The 18601-nt window shown below is 64.1% G+C and overlaps 2 protein-coding genes across 2 annotated transcripts; one reads left to right on the forward strand and one right to left on the reverse strand.

The window, feature by feature from the left end:
- Nucleotides 1–728: 728 nt before the first annotated feature.
- LOC108386103 (mesothelin-like protein) lies at nucleotides 729–9672 on the forward strand. Its single transcript, XM_073214149.1, has 16 exons — nucleotides 729–1932; nucleotides 2608–2693; nucleotides 3526–3628; nucleotides 4406–4526; nucleotides 5467–5552; nucleotides 5682–5808; nucleotides 5878–6068; nucleotides 6380–6470; nucleotides 6638–6779; nucleotides 7091–7278; nucleotides 7356–7511; nucleotides 7579–7706; nucleotides 8284–8414; nucleotides 8493–8587; nucleotides 8752–9055; nucleotides 9213–9672. The coding sequence occupies exons 2-16, from the start codon at nucleotides 2678–2680 to the stop codon at nucleotides 9554–9556; spliced, it is 2223 nt and encodes a 740-aa protein (XP_073070250.1). The 5' UTR covers nucleotides 729–1932; nucleotides 2608–2677; the 3' UTR covers nucleotides 9557–9672.
- A 302-nt stretch (nucleotides 9673–9974) lies between these two features.
- Nucleotides 9975–13214, reverse strand: MSLN (mesothelin). The gene is made up of 10 exons (XM_017643818.3): nucleotides 12987–13214; nucleotides 12388–12431; nucleotides 12202–12301; nucleotides 11758–11936; nucleotides 11504–11587; nucleotides 11237–11379; nucleotides 11033–11160; nucleotides 10631–10725; nucleotides 10266–10452; nucleotides 9975–10195 (listed from the first exon to the last, which is right to left on the reverse strand). The coding sequence occupies exons 1-10, from the start codon at nucleotides 13147–13149 to the stop codon at nucleotides 10107–10109; spliced, it is 1212 nt and encodes a 403-aa protein (XP_017499307.3). The 5' UTR covers nucleotides 13150–13214; the 3' UTR covers nucleotides 9975–10106.
- Nucleotides 13215–18601: the final 5387 nt, after the last annotated feature.

Here is an 18601-nt window from a genome sequence, read left to right on the forward strand (position 1 = left end):
GCAGGGCCAGCTACCCAGCCTCACTGCTGTCCTTCCCACACCAGGCCCCAGGAAGCTGCCCGTGAGGCTGGGGAATAGGGCAGCCCACCCACCTACCCTTCACATCTGCAGCCAAGGCCCAGCCCCACTCCCCGGCAGGACTGCCTCAGACCCAGTGGGAGCATGAAGGTGCAGCCCCCGTATGGGCTGCGATGCCCTGGCTCCAGCCAACCGCCCAGTGCCAGGTGGCTGGGAGGCACCAGGAGGTCGGCCACGGGGTTGGCGGCCCTTGGGGGCCTCGCCACCTGCAGGATGGGGACTCCCGGCCAGGGTGGGGCCTGCAGGACAGCAGAGAGCCCTGGTCCGGACATGCTGGCCCGGCTTGGGGCCCACAGGCCAAGCCTGAAGCAGGCAGCCAGGTGGCTGCACAGGCAGGCAGGAAGCCATGGAAGGAGGGAAGGCAGGGTGACAGGGTGGCCAAGGGCCCAGGTAGGTACTGCCCCACTGCCGGCCCAGCTGCCCCCCTGAAAAGCCCCATCGGCCTCTGGAGACCCCCAGGACTCAGAGAGCCACCCACCAGTCACAGCCACGCCCACTCCCTGCAGCGGGCTGCATCCGCCTGCGCTGTGGCCCTTGGGCTCAGACACAGGGCCCTCAGCCCACCCACCCCACACCCTGGCTGCGGGTAGGCAGCTTGGGAGGGCGTAGGAATCGGGCAGTTTCCTGGTGGAGGATGGCAAGCACTCAACAGGCAGGGCTCGGCCCAGGGAAAGCATGGTGCAGGCCCATGCTGGGCCAGCTCCTGGGGCACGTGAGCCGGTAGGCGCCACCCCAGTGATGCTGGAAGGCCCGGAGCACACACGGGCACCCAGCCCTGCCCTGCCACAGGGGCCCATCCAGCGGTCCCACACCCCACTCGGTGCTGTATGGCCATGAGCAAGTCACTCAGCCCCTCTGTTTCCCCATCTTTAAGATGGGTGATGTGGCTGTGGGGTTCAGTGAGACTAGACTGGAGACCTGGGGGCAGGCTGTGACTCTCCACAGCCCAGCAACTGCTCTGTTCTGCGGTCTGTCTGGCCTGGGCCTGGGGCTGCCCTAGAGGCCGAGCCTGCAGCCGGCTGGCCAACATCTGGTCTCCTGCACATGTGGGCCTTTTCCTGCTCCCGCCACCCGCTAGCCTGTGGGGAGCCCTCTCCAGCCCCACCCGAGGGGCCCTGGGGTGGTGGAGACCACACTATCGAGTGACTTCCCCCCTTCCCCCACGCACCTCATCTGTGGAAAACGCTTCCAGCTTCCATGGGCATCTAGCCCAGGAGGACAGAGGCTCACACCCAGGTCCTATGTACCCTCCTGGCCCACAGCACACACGTGGACGTGCATGCCTGGTTCAGAGCTCTAGCACCTGAAGAAAGAAACACCACGCGTGCTGCTAGACCCTGTTCCACATTGGGTCCACGTGTGCCAAATACTCTGCAGAGGGTGTGCACGTCACACGTGCACATAGATGTATGTACACACAGTGCGGGAAGACACGCGCGCACACAGCTCAGGTGTGGAGGGGTGTGCACTGGGCAGCCGCCAACTGTGAGCTCAGCCTCCCACACCCCCGGGGCTGGGGAGCAGGTGCCTGCTGTGCCAGGGGCCCCAGAGGCTGACAGCAGCATCACCTGGCGCAGCACCGGCCCCTCCCCTCCCCTACGCATCCGTCTGGAGGACGTCGCTGCAGCAGCGTGTGGCAGAGTGCTGTGTGAGGGGGCCATGGAGGGGAGCGAGGACACCAGCGTCCCTGCCCTGCCACACCCCTGTGTGCCGGCGCCCAGCTGCAGGGGCTGATGGGCTTGGCGGTCTGGACCCCTGGTATCCGCAGCACTGGGCGCCTGGTCTACTTCCCCTGGATGCAACAGCTGTTGGGACCCAGAGCAGCTTGCCTCGGCCGCAGACAGTTGCACGCAGGTGAGGGATGGGAGGCGGGAGGGGAGCACCACCAGCTGGAGCCACGGGGCCCCGGCTGTGAGCCTAGCCTCTGTGCAGCCCCGGCAGGCAGCTGATCCCCTTGGAGCCTGTTTGTCCCCTGCAGTGGGCGGTAGCTCCCAGGCATGCCTTCTGGGCCGTGCAGGGTCCAGAAGCCCACGGCACCTTGAGTTGTCAGACTGCAAGGATACCCAATGCCCTTGCCTCCCAGGACCCACATCTTGGTCCCTAGGGTTGGTCTGCACCCGGCCAGGGCTGCCGGGGGCTGTGGCCTGGGTCTGAGGCCCTTGAGGAGGGAACTGCCAGGGCAGCCCAGGCATGGGGGAAAAGCCACAAGACCTCCCCTCCCAGCTGCCTGCGGGAACTCTCCAGCAAGGCGGCCCCAGCCTGGGTAGCTGTTGGAGACACGCAGCCCGCGGGTCTCCTGAGCCCCAACCTGTGATAAGAAAGGCCCTGGGATTTGGCCTGGCTCCCCCCCGCCCCTCCCCAAAGACGCATTGTTTGTGGGGTGTGCTCCTCCCCAAAGACAGGAGCTGCAGCTGCAGCCTGCAGCCGGATTGCCCACCGGGCATGGCGCCTACCTGCATGACCCTGGACCTCTGTGCCTGTGCTGAGGTGAAGGGGGGGCGGCCCCATCACCTCCTATCTCCTCTCCAGCTTGCCCTGGACCCACTGTCTGTGACCCCAGCACCCTGCTGCCAGGAAAACTGCCACACACCACATAGCCATGGGCCGCAGAGCAGGTGAGATGACGGGGCTGGGACAGCGGAGCCCCTGCATCACGACAGACGTGAGGGTCCTTGTGCTCTCACGCCCAACCCCCTGAGCCTGAACTGAGCCCTGCCCCAGGGACCCCCATCTGCTGGGGGTCAGGGACGGGAAGGAAGAGGGCAGGGCTGGCACAGTCCAGGCTAGGCCAGGGTGTCCTGGAGGGGACGAGCCACGGACAAGGGGTGGCCAGAACTGGGAGGGGGTCGGGAGGGGATGGCGGCTGACTCCAGTCCCGCTGTCAGGGGGTCTCAGGGCCCAGATAGTGAGGACAGAGCCTGGGAGGGTGAGGGGTGGGAGGAGGCATTTACACGTGACACACCAGCCAGGTGCACACGCATGGGCACACACTGCACACATGTATGTCACCACATGTGTGGGCATTTAGTACAGGCCATTACATATGTGTGTGCATTCTTCCAGACCCACACTCAGGCACACACCACCAGCTACAGATGCACACACATGATTTGTGCACACTGCCATCCCACCTGACACACACGGGTGCCCCACTGCACACATGCATACCCCATCTTGTGTGTACATACCATTCGTGCTAGACAGATATGCCTACAGTCAGACACCCTGTCACACACAACACGTTCACCCAGTCAGACACACACACGCGTTCACACCACACTACAGCCAGGCTGGCCTACCCAGGTGACCAGGGCCGTGTGATCTCCATGCGGGGGCAGTCAGAAGTGCGCTGGGGGCATGTGGGAGCCCTGGCAGGCCCACGCTGGGTGCCTCACACCCACACCCACCAGGTAGGGCTGGGGCTACCCACAGCCGGTTCCATTCCAGGTGGCTTGGTGAGCCCTGGCCTCACCCTCCTCGTGTGGCTCACTGCCCACTGCCCTCGTCCCCAGGGAGAGTCGGACGCCAGCAGGGCTGACCTGTGGGCCAGGTGAGTACCAGCCCCCACTGCCGCTCCCAGCGCACAGCCCATTTCCTGTGGCTGGGGCGGCGAACCATGTCCGGGGCTGCACACGGCGGCCAAGGTGCGGCCATGGCGGGGCACCCTCTCCCAGCTCCGGCCGGTGGGGCCCTGGCCGTGCCAGCCCCTCTCACTGACCTTTTCCCCGCATGGCCCAGCTGCCACAGGTGGCAGAGCCAGGGTCCCCCGTGCCCCCCACTGCTCCTGAGTCCTCTCTGCTCCCTTCCTTCTGCCCCAGGGCTCTGTTGGCCTCTCAGTCCCCAGACTCGGTCATTTCCAGGCACTGCCGGGGGGCGGGGGGGTCTCACATGTGGGCTCCGCCATCCTCCCCTTCTTGGGGGTTGCAGGTCATCGATCAGCCGTCAGTCAATTGATCAGTCTCTTGACCCATCCAGCGGGGCTGGAGCTCAAGTTGGACCAGCCAGGCCCAGGATAAAGTTCCATGAGACCCCTTCCCATGGCAGGTGCCTGGGCCACATGTCCTCCAAATCCCCAGCCATCACTGGGACTGTGGAGCCCGCTGGCACTTGGCCTCGGGAGCCTGGGCAGGGGCCACGTTTGAACCCAGCTCATGGCTCAGAGCCTGGCACCAGCCGGTGCTCGTGCAGGGGGAGTGCACGGGTGAGGCAGGAGCCCCGGCACCCTGCCACACTTTGCAAGTCTCATGCCCTCCGCACTAGGAAGTCTGGCCTCCATCCCACGTGTACAGGCTAAGCCGCCCCTCACCGCTGCCTCCCTTCCACATAGTGCCAACACCTCCATCCTGCAAGGCTTCTGGTGCCAGCCGGCCAGCCAGCTGCCCCGGGACCAGCTTTCGGCTCTAATCAGGAGGGTGGACCCACAGCAGGCGCCCCTCAAAGCCTGGCAGGTGAGTGGCTGTGGCTAGGGAGATTGGGCTGGGGTGTCGGGGTGTCGGGGGCAACGGCAGGCTCCCCAGAGGGGGCCAGGAGGCAGGCAGGAAGGGAGGGCATCCCCAGCAAGGATGCGGGCCAGCCAGGGTTGGGCCCGGGTAGCTTGGTCGCAGAACGAGCCGGGCAGAGCGCAGAGGGCCGCGCTGGGGGCCCCGCAGGTGGCCGTCTCTGAGCCAGCGCGGACCTCGCAGTGGCCTCAGAGGTCTCCTAGGCGAGCCCCACCTGACGTGCGGCTGGCCCCTAAGGCTGTCTCCCCTTCCTCCAGCATGGCCCACTTTGGACCATTTCCACAACTTCTGGCCAATTGTCCTCAGACCCCCTCCTCCCGTCTGGCTCGGGTGAGGCCTTGTCCACCAGGCCTGTGCTGGCCCCTTCCTGCCTCCGTCTGGCACACCGTGGCGGGTCCTCCACACCCCCAGGGGGGGCCTTGCAGCCCACGGCCCCTCCCCGACCTGGGCTTCGAGAGAAGCTGCCTGAGCCCACCTTGGCCCATGCTGACCCAAGCATTGCCTGCTCCTGAGTTTAAAACAAGGAAAAAAAGAAAAGCTATCATTCTGTCTAAATATAAAGTTAGTAATAAATCTGAAACAACCCTAAAGCCGGCCAAGTCAGACAAGTGGAAGCAGGGGTGGCATTGGTGTAAACAGGCCCTCTGTGAGCTGCCGCAGTGCAGGGGGCTGGGGGTGGGCAAGAGGGTCTGGATGCTGTGGGGCGGGGGTTCCAGCCAGGCTTGACTGTTCCCCAAGGCTGGCCCTGATGTTGGGGTGGTCTGGGGGAGGAAGACACGAGGTCCAGGTGGCAGAGGGCAGGCCAGGGAGGCCCCTTGCTGACCTGATGGGGGAGGAGGTGGGCGGGCCCCAGGCCAGTGAGGGAGTGACACCCACCGTCCCTGCCCAGCTCAGCTGCCTGGCCAACCTGGCCACCTGGCATGGCCTCCAGGATGACTTCGCACTCCACCCCCCCGACCTGCTGCTCTTCTACAAGTGAGTAACCCCGAGTCTGGGCTGGAGCAGGCTGAGCACGCCTCCCCTGCAGTCCCGGGGACACCGGGCCACCCCAGAGGACCCCCAGCTGGGCCCTGCCCTCCTGCCAGCCCCCCGACCCACCCACAGCCTGACACAGGTGAGGAAAGCTGACCGCCGGGCCTTCACACGCCGCGCCGCCCAGGGGCACACGGAGCTGCTGGCCAACCTGCCGGACCAGAGGGCTGCCCTGCAGCGTATGGCCCTGGCCTGCCTGGTAGGGCAGGCCAGGATGGGAGGGAGGGCAGGTGTGGGGGCCGGCCCACGTTGACCAGCTGTCCCACAGGGGGGGCCACACCCCCGGCTCAGCGCCTCTGACCTGATGTTCCTTGGAGTCCTGGTGTGCGACCTGGATGCATCCCGCCTCGTGGCCGCAGACCCCTGCGTGCTTCAGAATCTGCAGCGCTGCCCCCGGCTGACCACCACCCAGCAAGCTGCCCTCAACACGCTACTGGCCAGTGGGAGGACCACGCTTGGGTGGGCAGGGGCGGGCAGCCTCCACCCAGGCCTCCCCTCCTCAGAATGAGACAGGCGACCGCCTGGGAGTGGGCCCAGGAGGTTGCAGATGTTGACTTTGGACCTCTGACCCCAGTGCACAGCCCCATTCTGACCCTGCAGCCTTTGGAGCGCAGGTTTAGGGGTACTGGCCCCACAGTTCCCCTCTCCTGACATCTGGGGTTGGGGAGTCAGCTGGGCAGCCCGGGAACTGTGTGCTCAGGAAGGGTAGGCAGCGTCCAGGGGCTGGGCACTGCTGGGCCCCAACACAGTCCCCACTTCCCACACACCAGGCCCCCGGGCTCCTGGAACGTCGAGGGGTTGCAGGCTCTGGGACCCCTGGCCACCTACATCAGCCCTGGCCTGTGGGTGCAGGTTCGGGAGGTAAGACTGCGTGCTGGGCTGGGCAGCCAGAGTGCAGGGGTGCGGAGGTGCAGGGGGCGGGCGTCGGCATGGACAAGCCTGAGGGCAGGCCTTGTGGGCTCCTGTCTGTGGGGCGGGAGCTGACGGTCCCTCCCCAGGGTGCGGGGTCTCCATGCCCATCCTGCCAGGTCGTGGGCCTGGACTTCTTTGGCAGCATGGTGGCCATGTGCCGGGAGGGCCAGCTCAGCCAACACGATGCCAGGCGCTTCGTCACAGGCTTCCTGGAGGCCCAGGCCAAGGCGGCGACCCTCCGGCCCAAGCGAGGCACAGGTCAGTGTGGCCACCATGGCTGGGCTGCACCCCTCCCTGCTCTGGACTGCTGGCCCCAGGGTGGGGCACCTGAGACAGGTGAGGACCTCCTGAGCATGGCCTTCCTGACCACAGCCCAGGGTCTGCGTCCAGCCTTGGGGGAGTGGGAGTCCAGTGAGGCCGGGGTTAGGAGTCAAGGTCAAGGTCAGTACCAAGTTCTTGGCTGGGCATCAAGCTTGGGGAGAGAGTCAGAGAGGCCCACCAAGGTCAGGAGAGAGGTGAGGCCCTAGGTGCGCAGCTCCCTAACACCGCCTCCCTGCCCCCAGCCACAGGGAACCCCTGCACCCGCGACAGCATCTCAGCAGCCACGCTGCGCGACGACCTCTTCCTGGTGCGCTACAGCTGCTCACAGCTCGAGGGCTGCCTGGGCGGCCATGTGCTCAGGGCCAACCTGGAGCCCCTGCTGCAGCAGCCCCTGCCCGCCGAGTGCCAGCGCGTCATCAAGGCCAAGCTGGCTCGAGTGCGCGGGGGTGAGCTCGGGAGGGGGCGGGTGGGCAGGCACCGGACGCGGCCTGACCCTCGCCTCGCTGGCCTCAGATCTACCCGAGTGGGGTCCCCGAGGAGCAGCTGCGGGTCATCGCCTCGCTGGTGTACCTCTACTCCCGTGCCGAGATCGGCCAGTGGAACATCACCTCCAGAGACACAGTCACGGCCCTGCTGGCCCCCGACGTGGCCCTGGACAACCAGACCGAGGTGAGGGCGGCAGGGGGCTGGTGGGGGGCCTACCGACCCGGCCCCACTGATGCAGCCCCATCCCCAGGCTGTGCTGCAGAAGTTCCTGGACCATAACGGCACCCTCACCGGGCCCCTGCTCATAGCCATCGGGGGTGCCCGTCTCTGCTGGATGAGCCCCCTGCAGATCCAGGCCATCAGGGCCTCGGAGTTCCGGTGAGCCTGCCACCCACACCCTGGAGTCAGCTCCATGCCTCAGCCACGGAAGGTCAGGGGGGGCCCAGGCCGGGCCCCCAGAGGGCTGTCTTTCCTACGGCCAATAAAGAGCCACAAAGAGTGGTGGCACGAGGCCAGGAGCCCGAACTCAAGGTGTGGCAGGGCCGCACTCGCTCTGAAGCCCCCGGGAGGGCTCCTTCCCAGCCCCCCAGCCCCTGCTGTGGCCGGGTGACTTTCCCTGGCTGGCGTCCCATCACCCAGTCCCTGCTCCACGGAACACAGCCTCCTCTGGGCCTGCCCACATTTCCTCTCCCTCATGACACCATCGCTAGATCTGGGGCTCGTCCTCATTCCGTAGGACCTCATCTTGTTTACATCTACAAATAGGAAAGAAGGAAAGACCCCATTTCCAGATAAGGTCACATTCTGAGGCCTTAGGTGAACATGAATGTTGGGGAGATATGTTTCAGCCCATTCAGAGAGCCAGAGGCGAGTGTGGTTCAGGGAGCAGACCCGGCCCCGCCATCCGGCGCTTGAGGGGCTCCCAGCCTGCCCACTGGCCTCACCCTTCCCCCAGGCTGGCTGGGGCCCTGGACATCTCCTCCTGCCCTCAGAGCCGGAAGGACGTGCTCTATGCCAAGGCCCGAGAGGCCTTCGGCAGCGCCGGGACCACAGCCGCCTACTACCGCTTCATGCGCCCCTACCTCGGTGAGACCCTGCCCAGCATGCGGGGCTCCCCTCCTCTGGGGCGCCGCCCGCCCCCTCTCACCGCTGCCCGGCCCCCAGGCGGAGCCCCCGTGGAGGAGCTGCAGCACCTGGCCCAGGCGAATGTCACCATGGACATCGACACCTTCACCAACCTGAACCCCCGAGTGCTGCAGGTGAGCCCCAAGCCAACTCCACAGGCCCCGAGGGACCTGAAGCCAGAAGCCAGAGCGTGCAAAGGTGGTCCTACCAGGTGTCCCCTGCGCTCACTCCTAGGCCAAGCGCTGCCCTGCAGCTTCCCACCATCCGCTCCCCTCAGCCCCCACCTTTCCCCCCGCAGAGCCTGAGTGTGGGCAGTGTGACCACGCTGCTGGGCCAGAACGTGGGGGACCTGCAGAAGGCCCGTAGCCACCCGACCGTCAGCTCCTGGCTCCGCAGCCTCAACAGGTCAGCCCTGGGCGAGCTGGGCCTAGACACGGACGCCACTGGCCCCACTGGCCCAGCCCACTCTACCACCAGGACCCCCAACACCACCCCTTGGGGGCCGCATGCAGCCCCCACCACAGGCCAGCCCGGGAATGATGCCCCTACCTCGGGTACGTCCCCAAGCCCCCACCCCCATGCCCAGCCTCTGCAGACCCCCGGCTAGTTTCTGGGGTTGTGCCCCATCTCATACTGCTGGCCGCCTCGGTGGCCCTGAGTGACGCTGGCTTCACTCCAGCACCTGCTGAGTTACCGATGGACACAAACCCCCTCCAGACCCCACTAAGCAGCAAGAGGTGGGGCGGGGGGAGCTCTGAGTTCCCCATCAAGGTCCAGAACAGCAGGCTTCCCGCAGGGATGGCGTGAGCCCGAGCCCCGAGGGGCTGCAAGGCCAGGGCCACCAGCCGGGCCTGACGGTGCTCCCTCTGCGTCCACCCACAGGCAACCCACCAGCCCACCCAGGGTGCCTGCCGCTCGCTGTGGCCCTGCCCTCCGGCCTCCTGTGGCTGCTGTACTGGGGCACCCAGGGGCCCGGCCGGTATTGCTCCCAGGGCGCCTGTGCCATGGCCTCCAGAGATGGTGCTTCCCCAGCCCCACACACAGGGAAACCAGGGCTGGCGGGTGGAGCCACACCCCTGCCCAGACCGAGGGGCCGGGCCTGATGATGGACTGAGGATGCCGGCCCGCTCAGGGCCACACTGTCTGGCCTCTGGCCTCCTGCAAGGAGAAGGGCTGGGGCTGGTGGGGGGCTTTGCTGACTGACCTGAATAAAGGACAAGGGGGATTCCTGCCTGTATTCCTGTGCTCTGGGCCCGTGGGGGGGGAACAGAGACCCTCTTCGTGCTGAGTAGGAATCCTGCCTGTCACCTGCTGGGGCAGCACTTTCACCAGGAGCCACCCTGAACTTTGGCCTGGCCTGGGCTGGGGGAGACCTGCAATGCAAACAGCATCACAAAGGCCCTGAGGGCCCTCCTGCCTGGAGTCCCTCCCCTGGCCCCTCTTTCCAAGCACAGATGTGACTCTACTGGGTCACAGCCACTCGGCCCCCCACGTCCTCAGAACACCACAGGGCACTCTGCAGAGGGGGAAACATGTCCTCTTTTATTGAGCTCCAGTCCCCTTGACGTTGGACAGAGACCACCCGGGGCTGCTCCCAGCCTGGCAGGGTCTCTGCAGCAGGGCCTGGGTCCCGGGGCCTCTGGAGCAGTGAGCTCAGTTCAGGACCAAGGCCAGGAGCAGGGTCGGGACCGCAGTGAGCACGCGTCCAGGTCCCAGGAGGTGGTGGCCCCCAGACAGGGCCTCTGCGTGGACAGGGCAGGCTCAGAGCCTCCACCTGGCCCTGCCCCCGCCCCCCAGCCGGCCCCAGGGCACCTGGGGAGTGGAGGTCCAGGACCAGGTAGCCGTTGGGGATGCCACCGCAGAGCCCCAGCCCCAGCCGGTCCAGGTCGTCTTGAGACTGACGGAAAATCCAGTCCCGCGTGGGGCCATTCCCCTCCTCGGCCTTCAGGCCAGGCAGGTTTGGACCCAGAAGCTTTCGCACCTTGGCGATTGTCAGCAACTGCCAGAGCCCCCAGGCTGCTGGGCTCCACAGCGTCCAAACCACGCACTCTCCCAGTGCCCACCAACCTGGCTGGCCCCTCCAGAGTGGGGGGCATGCCCCACCCCGCCCCTGGGTGAGGCCCTGCTTCCTGCGGCCCCGTCCCCCCCGCGGCCTGCCCACTCATGCCAGGCCGTACCAGCATGGCCTCTGTCTGCAGCGTCCGGAACGTAGCCACGTCCATGTTTATGTTCTGCCTACTGAGTGCCTTCAGGTCCTCCGTGAGGGACCCACCTGCCCATGGGGAGGGGGCCCCCGTGTGAGACTTTACAAACCCCCCCACCCCCCACCCCGTCTTTCCCTCTGACCACAGACTGCAAGAAGCCCGTTTCTTTTACCAAGATTCCCTTTTCCTAAAGAATTCCTGGGGACCACCTGACCTGCTGGGTTCCAGGACAGGCTGGAGGGGGCCGAGAGCCTGAGCGGGGGCCTTGGTCCGCTCACGCCTGGAGGGCAGAGGGTCACTGCCGGTGCAGTGAAAGCCCAGCAGCACGGAGGGGAGACTCGCTCTCACACCCTCACGGAGCCCTTCCCGACTCACGCAGGTAGGGCGCGATCTTCACAAAGTATTCGGACCCGCTCATGTTCTGGAAGGCAATGTGGGCCTTGCAGTAGAGTACTTCCATCTGCTGCGGGCCACGTGTGTCCAGGTCCTGGGGCCTGGCTGCCCTGGGGAGGCGGGGAGGCAGGGCAGTGAGCTGGGAGCACAGCACACCCACCGGGCCCGGCAGACCCCAGGGCTCACCAGATAGCGTGGCCTTGCACAGAGCCCAGCCGCTCGGGACTGAGGAAACACAGGTAGGGGGACTGGAAAGTGGCCAGCGTGTCCAGAGGGGCCTTGTCCAGCCGGCCTCCTCTCATCAGATAGCAGGCAGTCAGGGCGGCCACCTGCGGGAGGGAGCCACGGAGGTGCCTTGGGGCTGGGCCTGCACGACCTCACGCCTGCGCCCCTCCCAGGCCCACACAACCTCACGCCTGCATCCTCACACCCGTGCCCCCAGCAGGTGGTCACCTGAGCATCCATTTTGTGCCCTTTGCTGACTTTAAGCGGAGATTTTACGGTCTTCAGAGATGTCACATTCCACTTGTGGATGACCTCGGGGGTGACAGAGGAGGAAGCACCTCAGGCACCAGATCAGGGACTCGGGGTACCCCAGTGGGTAGAACTGCCCAGGGAAGTGAGCGTGAGGGCTGCAGCCGCTCTGGGCCGCTGGGGTGGCCGCAGCTTGGCCGGCTGGCGGGCAGGCAGGGCCAGTCCCAAGCTACCTTGTCCAACGTGCGCTTGAAGACGTCAAGCTGCTGGTAGGTGAAGGGCACCAGGTCCACCTGCTCCGTTCGAGCGTCAAGCAGGCCCTCGTCCACACAGGCCCCCAGCTCCCACTCCTCGTGGAAGACCAGGTTTTCATCCACCATGCAAGCCTTCCGCCCTGGGGGGCAGGCCCTCCCTGCAGGGCCAGGCAGGGAGCAGGGCTGGGCCCCCTCCGTCCACCTCTTCCTCCCCTACCTCGCTGAGACCCTGGGCAGCGCATGACCCCCACCCAGCCTCCGTTTGCCCACTGGCAAAATGGGGTGATTCTGTCTACTCTCTGAGGTTGTCAGGACTAAGCTGAGCTGCCGAGAAGGGCCACAGGTGAAGCAGGTGTGACCCCACAGTGCCGCCCCCCGCCCCCAGGTCCCCCAGTGCCCAGTGGGGCAGGGCGCCGTACTCACTCTCGGTGCCCTGGCAGGCTCTGGGGAGGGTGACAGTCAGCTCAGGCTGCTTCCAGGACAGGTCCTGGGAGGTGTGTTTCCGCCACGGGGTCATGACACCCTGAGGACAGCAGGGCTGCGGCTCAGGGGTGTGGGCCTCCCCTACCCAGGGCCAGGAACCCTCCCGGTTCCCCAGAGGGACTTTACCAGCCCTGTGTCTGCAGCCTGGGTCCTGGAAGGTAGCACCCCCCCTGCAGGGGAAGGGGCACAAGGCTTGAGGGAAGGCCAGGGGCTCTGGGTGTGCTTGCTGCAGGCCCCCGCCCTGGAGAGGGAGGGGGCAAAGCCAGCCCCTCCCTGGCACCCAGCCCCCTCACACCTCACGCATGTGGGCATAGAGGGCTAGGCCCCTGCCCTCCACACCCCACGATGTCACAGCTCGCCACGCCACTCCCCATGCCAGGCCAGGCCTGTGCCCCACGGGGAGCCAGAGCCTTCAGAGCCTCCCGGAGTCCCTGCTGCTCAGGGAGTCAGACACCCATTGCAAGGACCCCGCCGCCTTGGCCTGCGCCCCGGTCACTGCCCGACTCAGCCTCCCACCCCACAGGCCATGGTCCAGCCAAGGCGTTGGGCACACAGAGACACGGCTGGCAGCCTGCCAGACTCAGGGCCCCCACCCTGGACGAGGTCTCTGCTCACAGCTGGGGTCGGGTGGGGGTTGGCGTGGGCCCACAGACCCTCTCCCGAGGCCTGCCCCTGGCGCTCTCTGGTGCCCCAGCGCTTCTCAGCAGCCCACCCCCATTACTCACGGACACTGAGGAGGAGGATTATGAGGCTGCAGTGGGCGCCATCCCCGCCGGACCCTGTGGCTGTGTGATCAGCCCGTGAAGCCATGTCTGTGGAGGAAGCTGTTCTGATACCCCACTGCTCGGGCGAGATCGAAGCCCCTCCCCACCGTTCCCCACACCCCATGCCCGGCCCCAGGCCCGTGCCGGGCCTCAGGCTGCAGGGTCCCAGGGCCACAGAGGAGTCCCAGGTCGAACCTTCCCAGGCCCCTGCAGTGGCGTCTGGGCGGCCTCCAGCCCCGCTCAGGGACCAGCCAGGACGCCTGGCCCGCCCCCTCCGGGAAACCAGCCCCTCCCACCTGCCCGTGGGGTCTGAGCCAGCCTGGCCCCAGGCTGTGAGTGACCTTGGGCAGCTAGCGCCAGCCCCTCTCCCCTGGGGCAGGGTAGGAGAGGCCGTCGGGGCGAGGAGGCGGGGCTGCCTCTGGCTCAGGACGGCCTCGTCCCTGTTGTGTGGGAGAAGGGCGCCGGCCTGGGATGTAGCCGTCTTCTCCCCGCTCTGCCACACCCACGGCCGCAGGAGCTGGGTTTCTACCAGGTGGACAAGGCCTGTGAGGCTCATGCCCTTCTGAGGTTCCTCCCCAACAGAGGCCTGGGCGGGGGCCTCAGGGCAATGCCCCCTCTCACCGGTCAGCCCCTGGGAATCCTGGGGAGACCCCCTGCACTCCGGATGGGGCTCAGGGGCCTCGCAGGCCACAGTGGGATGGGGAGATGGCTGAGGGTCTGCGGGAGGCCCAACCGCCTATCTACCCCTGCCCCTCCCCTTGTGCTGGGGTGGAGCCGAGCGGTCCCCTCCCCACAAGCCTTCTCAGAGGCCCCCCTTTCAGCTGGGCAAAGAGCCTGGCCCGCAGGGGGTGTCCTGGGTGGGGCCTGCCCCACCCCCGCTAGTCTCCAGAGGTGGGAGAAAGCCAGGCCCCCGGAGGAGAAAACGGTGGCGGTGGCCGGAGCAGGCCCTGTGCCTGGGTACTAGGCCAGGCAGGAAGTGTGCCCCCTGCTCTGGCCTCAGCCCCCACCCCAGCCTGCATCCCCAGGGGCCCCCAGCACCCCAGGAGGAAATCCTGGGGCCCTGACCTCACAGCCCTGAGGAGCCTCTGCAGGCCACTGTGGGCCCTGGAATCTGCATCCTTTGTACCCCACTCCACCGCCACCCCCAGGAAGCCCAGGCTGGGGCCACGGAGACACCTGAGCTCTCCCAGGGCCGCAGCTTCCACAGTGGCCAAAGTGCCACCTGCAGGAGCCACGTCCGCCTGGCCAGTCCCAGCACCCGTGCTCGTGTGTCGTGGAGATGCCCCAGCCAGACTCCTCTCCTGGTCAAGGCCACTCTGATGCTTCCCCTTCTGCCCAGCACCACTTCCTAAAATGCTGGTTAGCGGGTCCCAGCGGGGGCAGGGCAGGGAAGGTGCTGGGGGGGTGCCCCATCTCTGGCCAGGAGTCCTCCGTGACCAGGGCCCACCTGGTCACCTGTCACTCACTGACCACCTGCACACCAGCTGGGTGCCTACTGGGTGCTGGGCACACACTGGGGCAGGACAGATTCAGTCCCAGGCCAGGGCCACTCCTGTACCAGCCTTGGCCTAACCCCTGCCCCCTCCCAGAGCCACTCAGCTGGGGTGCCCGGAGGTGCTGACAGGAGGGCGCCTGCCCTCACCTCTCCGGGTGTGCCCGCACCTGTGACCGGGCCGCTGGGCTCATGTGGGCACGTGAATGAGGCAGTGGTCAGTCCCTCGGGAGCCTGGACACTGGGCTGGGCCCCAGGACACCCCTCGGATAAGCCCCGGTTTCCCCGGCCCTCTGCAGGGTCCAGGCGGCCCCCGCCCTCGGTGATTCTGATGTTCTCGGCTGACCAGCTAAACCTGAGCCTCCTGTGCCTCAGTTTCCCCAGTGACAAGCGGGGTGCTTAGGAGGATACGGGCTCTCGGGTCTGTCCAGAAACAGAGGTGAGGCTGTCCCAGGGCAGCTGAGGACAGCACCGCTCACGTCACAGGAAGGTGTGGATGGCGGCCCATGGAGCCCTCGGGGGAGGAGGGGTGAGGGTCTCTCCCTCGGTGAGCATGGCTGGGGCTCAGCTGCGGTATGGGAGCCAAGGCCTTGCTTTGGTCTCACGCTCCCATTTCTCAAGAGGTGAGACTGAGGCTCCATGACATGGAATGGCCACAGTTGCTCAGTAAGGCGGGTGTGGTCCCCACCTGGTGCCATGCCAGGGTCTCCGCAGGCCACCCGCCAATCCCACGTTCGGTGGATTCTGGGTGGTGGCCACTTGTCCAGGACATGGTGTCTGGGAGCATCAGCATCTTTGGAGCAAGGGCTGGGCTCAGGGCGTATCAAGCGTGGGCAGGGACGCAGAGACACCGTCACCTTGTCCCGTGCTGGTGGGAAGGGAAAACCGTGCAGCAGCCGCAGAAAACAGTGGGGTGGCACCTCGGAACCTACACCCAGGATCACCACATGACCCAGCAATGTCAGGTCCACCCAGAAGATTTGAAATCAGGGACTCAAAAAGATACTTGCACACCCATGTTCATAGACGCATGATTCACAACAGCCAACATACCAAACAACCCACGTCCATCAGCGGATGGATCAACAAAGCCTATACCCATGCAATGGAATATTGTCAGCCCTAGAAAGGAATGGGGCTCTTGCACGCGCTGCAACACGGATGCGCCCTGAAAGCGTTGTGCTCAGTGCAAGAAGCTGGATATAAAAGGACAGACACTGTGCGATTCCACTGACATGAAATGTCCAGATTAGGGAAACCCGTTGAGGCAGAGTGTAGAAGAGAGGCTGGGGGGTGGGGATGGGGAATCATTGTTTAGTGGGTACAGACCTTCTTTTTTTTGGAAGATGAAAAAGGCCTAGAAATGGATAGTGCTGACGGCCACACAGCATTGTGAACGTGCTTACTGCCACTGAGCTGTGCCCTTAAAAATGATCGAGGGAGTAAATTTTATTTTATGTATATTTTACCACAATAAAACATCAGTAGCATTCCTTGCTAATAATAGCAAGTTTAATAGATAAATATATCATTTCTAGTAACAGCGAAATCCACAGTTTCTAGAAATCACCTAGCTGGCAATGTGGGGCACGCTTTTATGTGGAGCACGTGGTATGATAAAGCTGTCAGAGCTCCTAAAATTATTCTACACATTCAATTCAATCCTAACAAAAATTCTAGGAGGCTTTTTTTTTTTTCTTCAGGAACCCAACAATTTCATTTTTAAAAATAAAAGAATAAATATCTGTGATCTAAAAAGAAGATGCAAGCTGTAAGTGAAATCAACAAAAAGGAAAGGGGTGTGTGGATATATGATTTTGAGATTAAAGTTAGTCTTAATATATAAATAATATGTAGAATGTTTCCTTAAAAAAAATAAAAATAGAAGAGGCGAGCTCTCAGTAAGACAAATCCAGAGAAATTAAGGCAGGGACAGGCAATGACGTAATGACGTGGGCTAGCAATTTCAAGCACATTTTGCACCATGTGCCCATGGGGATGCCATACGTGAGGCAGATGGTTCATAATTCAGTGGTGGGGGAAGGGACAGATCTGTGGGGCAGATGGTGTCAGAAAATACGACTTACTGTGTGAAGAAAAATAAACTCAGACCCCTATAGCTCACGTCATGTGCAAGTTGGACACCAAGTGTACAACTAAAGACCTACATACAGAGCAGGGACTCTGCCGACAGAAAGGACAGGCCTTGGGGAAGAGGCCAGCACACATGGGAACACCGCAAAGCGTGGAGTCTGACTTCACCAGAGTGAAGATTCCTGTTCAATAGACAAACAGGCAATTAACAGGAGGCAATATAAGGGGAAAAGAGATTTCTAGCACCTAAAAGTGCCCATGGTTCAGTGACAAGAACCCCCAAGGCCTGGAATCAACAAGAAAGGCAGAGAAACCATGGACAGTAGCCAAGGAGCCAAGCAGGAAGACCGTTCAACCTCAGCGGCGACCAGAGACATTCTAACTCAACGCTGAGGCACAGAATCAGAAAGGCGCATGACAGCGGTGCTGACGGCCGCGTGGAGAGAGCGACGGCAGAATTCTTTCCGATGAGCGAAAGGAAGTGGCGATCATCACAGATCACCTGGGAAGACACAGTCACCCTGGCCCTGTCTCTGCGCCTGCCGCTGAGCTCCCTCCGCGGCCGGGGGCAGCCCTGGCTGGGCGTTCTGGGGGTGGCAGGCAGGGGCATTGCCCCTGGGCTACTGTAGGCCTATTCGTTCTTTGAGTGAACAAAACCACTTTGGGGCTGTTTATTCCGTACATTCTCTCTCCTTCCACATGGCTGAAACAGGTGCTCCTCCGGGCACCTCCGGTCAGTCTAAGAGGTTGCAGAGTCACTTCTGGCTTTGCTGGTTTGATGGCTGATGTGGACACATTTGGCTGCAACCCAATCGTGCCTGTGAGGCAAGGGCAACCGGCCAGCTGCTGGCAGGACCCACGTTCTCAGAGCGCAGACCCCATGCCCCAGCGCAGCAGGCCGGCTACTGTCTGATTTCTCAAAAACATCCATCCCCCAGTGTGGGCAACGTAGGAAAGGGGGCCTGGAGCCTGGAGTGGAGACCCATCACTGGGTTGCCTCCACTCCAGGCTGCCTCTTCCAAGGAGCCTTCCTTGGTTGGCAGTCTTCTGGGAGGTCACCCCCTCTCCCCTCCACCGTCCACCCAGGGCCACACTGTGGATGAAGAACTGCAGGAGATGGCATTTTATCCCCATTTTACAGAGGACGCTGGCCCTGGAGAGGTCCCATGGCCGCCAGAGCCCTCATAAGAATGGGTCTCCTGGCTTTGGCAAAGAGCCCAAGGACAGCTCCAGGGTCAGGAGCCCCAGAGGTCAGGGCCCGGCTCAGCTGCTGCCCTGTAAGCAGCTTCCTGGGAGCTCAGTTTCCAGCTCTGCAGAGCAGGCGTCAGCATGTAGGGTGGCACTCGCTGCTCAGGTGGCCTTGATGCCCGGCTCTGCTGGAGCCCCACAGCTGCCAGCCAGCTCCGGCCCTGAGCAACTTTGCTACTTCACAGCATTTGTAAATACAGCAAGTTCCTGCAGCTGAGCCCCGACTTCACGGGGATGAGTGGGGCCCCTCTGCCCCCCAGAGCTGGCCAGAGTCCTCTGGTGGCTAGGAGGGCTTCCCTTTGCTGCTCTGTGCCCAGGCAGAGGCCACGGCTCCTCAAGGAGTGATGCCAGCCTGAGCAGACGTGTGGGCACTGCCCCGGGGACCCCTGTGCTGGAGCAAGTCCCCAGGTCCGGGGAGTGGCCCTGCCCTGCTGAGCTGACCTTGCCCACAGTTGGAGATGAGAGACCTGCTCATAGCCACTCAGCAGGGGCTGTTTGTCGTCTTGGGCATGCAGGGGCCAGGGCTCTGGCAACCAGCACCATGCTTGATGCTCTGGGGGATGTCCAGTGTGCCTTGCTGCCCAGGTAGCTTCTCTGGAGGCTCTGCCCAGCCCTCCACAGCTCCTCCCAGGGGCCGCACATTGTCCCAGAAGCTGCATCTATGGCCTGGGCCAGAGCTCCCCACTGCGGCCATCACTGACCTCAGGGGCTGGTCCTGAGGGCCACTGACCCTCTTCCAGCC

The sequence above is a fragment of the Manis javanica genome, chromosome 10 (assembly GCF_040802235.1).
Source record: "Manis javanica isolate MJ-LG chromosome 10, MJ_LKY, whole genome shotgun sequence".
Taxonomy (NCBI): domain Eukaryota; kingdom Metazoa; phylum Chordata; class Mammalia; order Pholidota; family Manidae; genus Manis; species Manis javanica.

Bases quoted from the DNA above. Each gene is read 5' to 3' on its own strand.
- LOC108386103 (XM_073214149.1), top strand. The intron at 7,512-7,578 runs GTGAGGGCGGCA...CCCCATCCCCAG, and splicing joins CCCTGGACAACCAGACCGAG to GCTGTGCTGCAGAAGTTCCT. The intron at 8,415-8,492 runs GTGAGACCCTGC...CCCGGCCCCCAG, and splicing joins CTTCATGCGCCCCTACCTCG to GCGGAGCCCCCGTGGAGGAG.
- MSLN (XM_017643818.3), bottom strand. From the start codon at position 13,149: ATGGGGTGTGGGGAACGGTGGGGAGGGGCTTCGATCTCGCCCGAGCAG. The intron at 11,380-11,503 runs GTGACCACCTGC...TCCCTCCCGCAG, and splicing joins GGCACAAAATGGATGCTCAG to GTGGCCGCCCTGACTGCCTG. The intron at 10,726-11,032 runs GTGAGTCGGGAA...CCCCATGGGCAG, and splicing joins GAAGATCGCGCCCTACCTGC to GTGGGTCCCTCACGGAGGAC.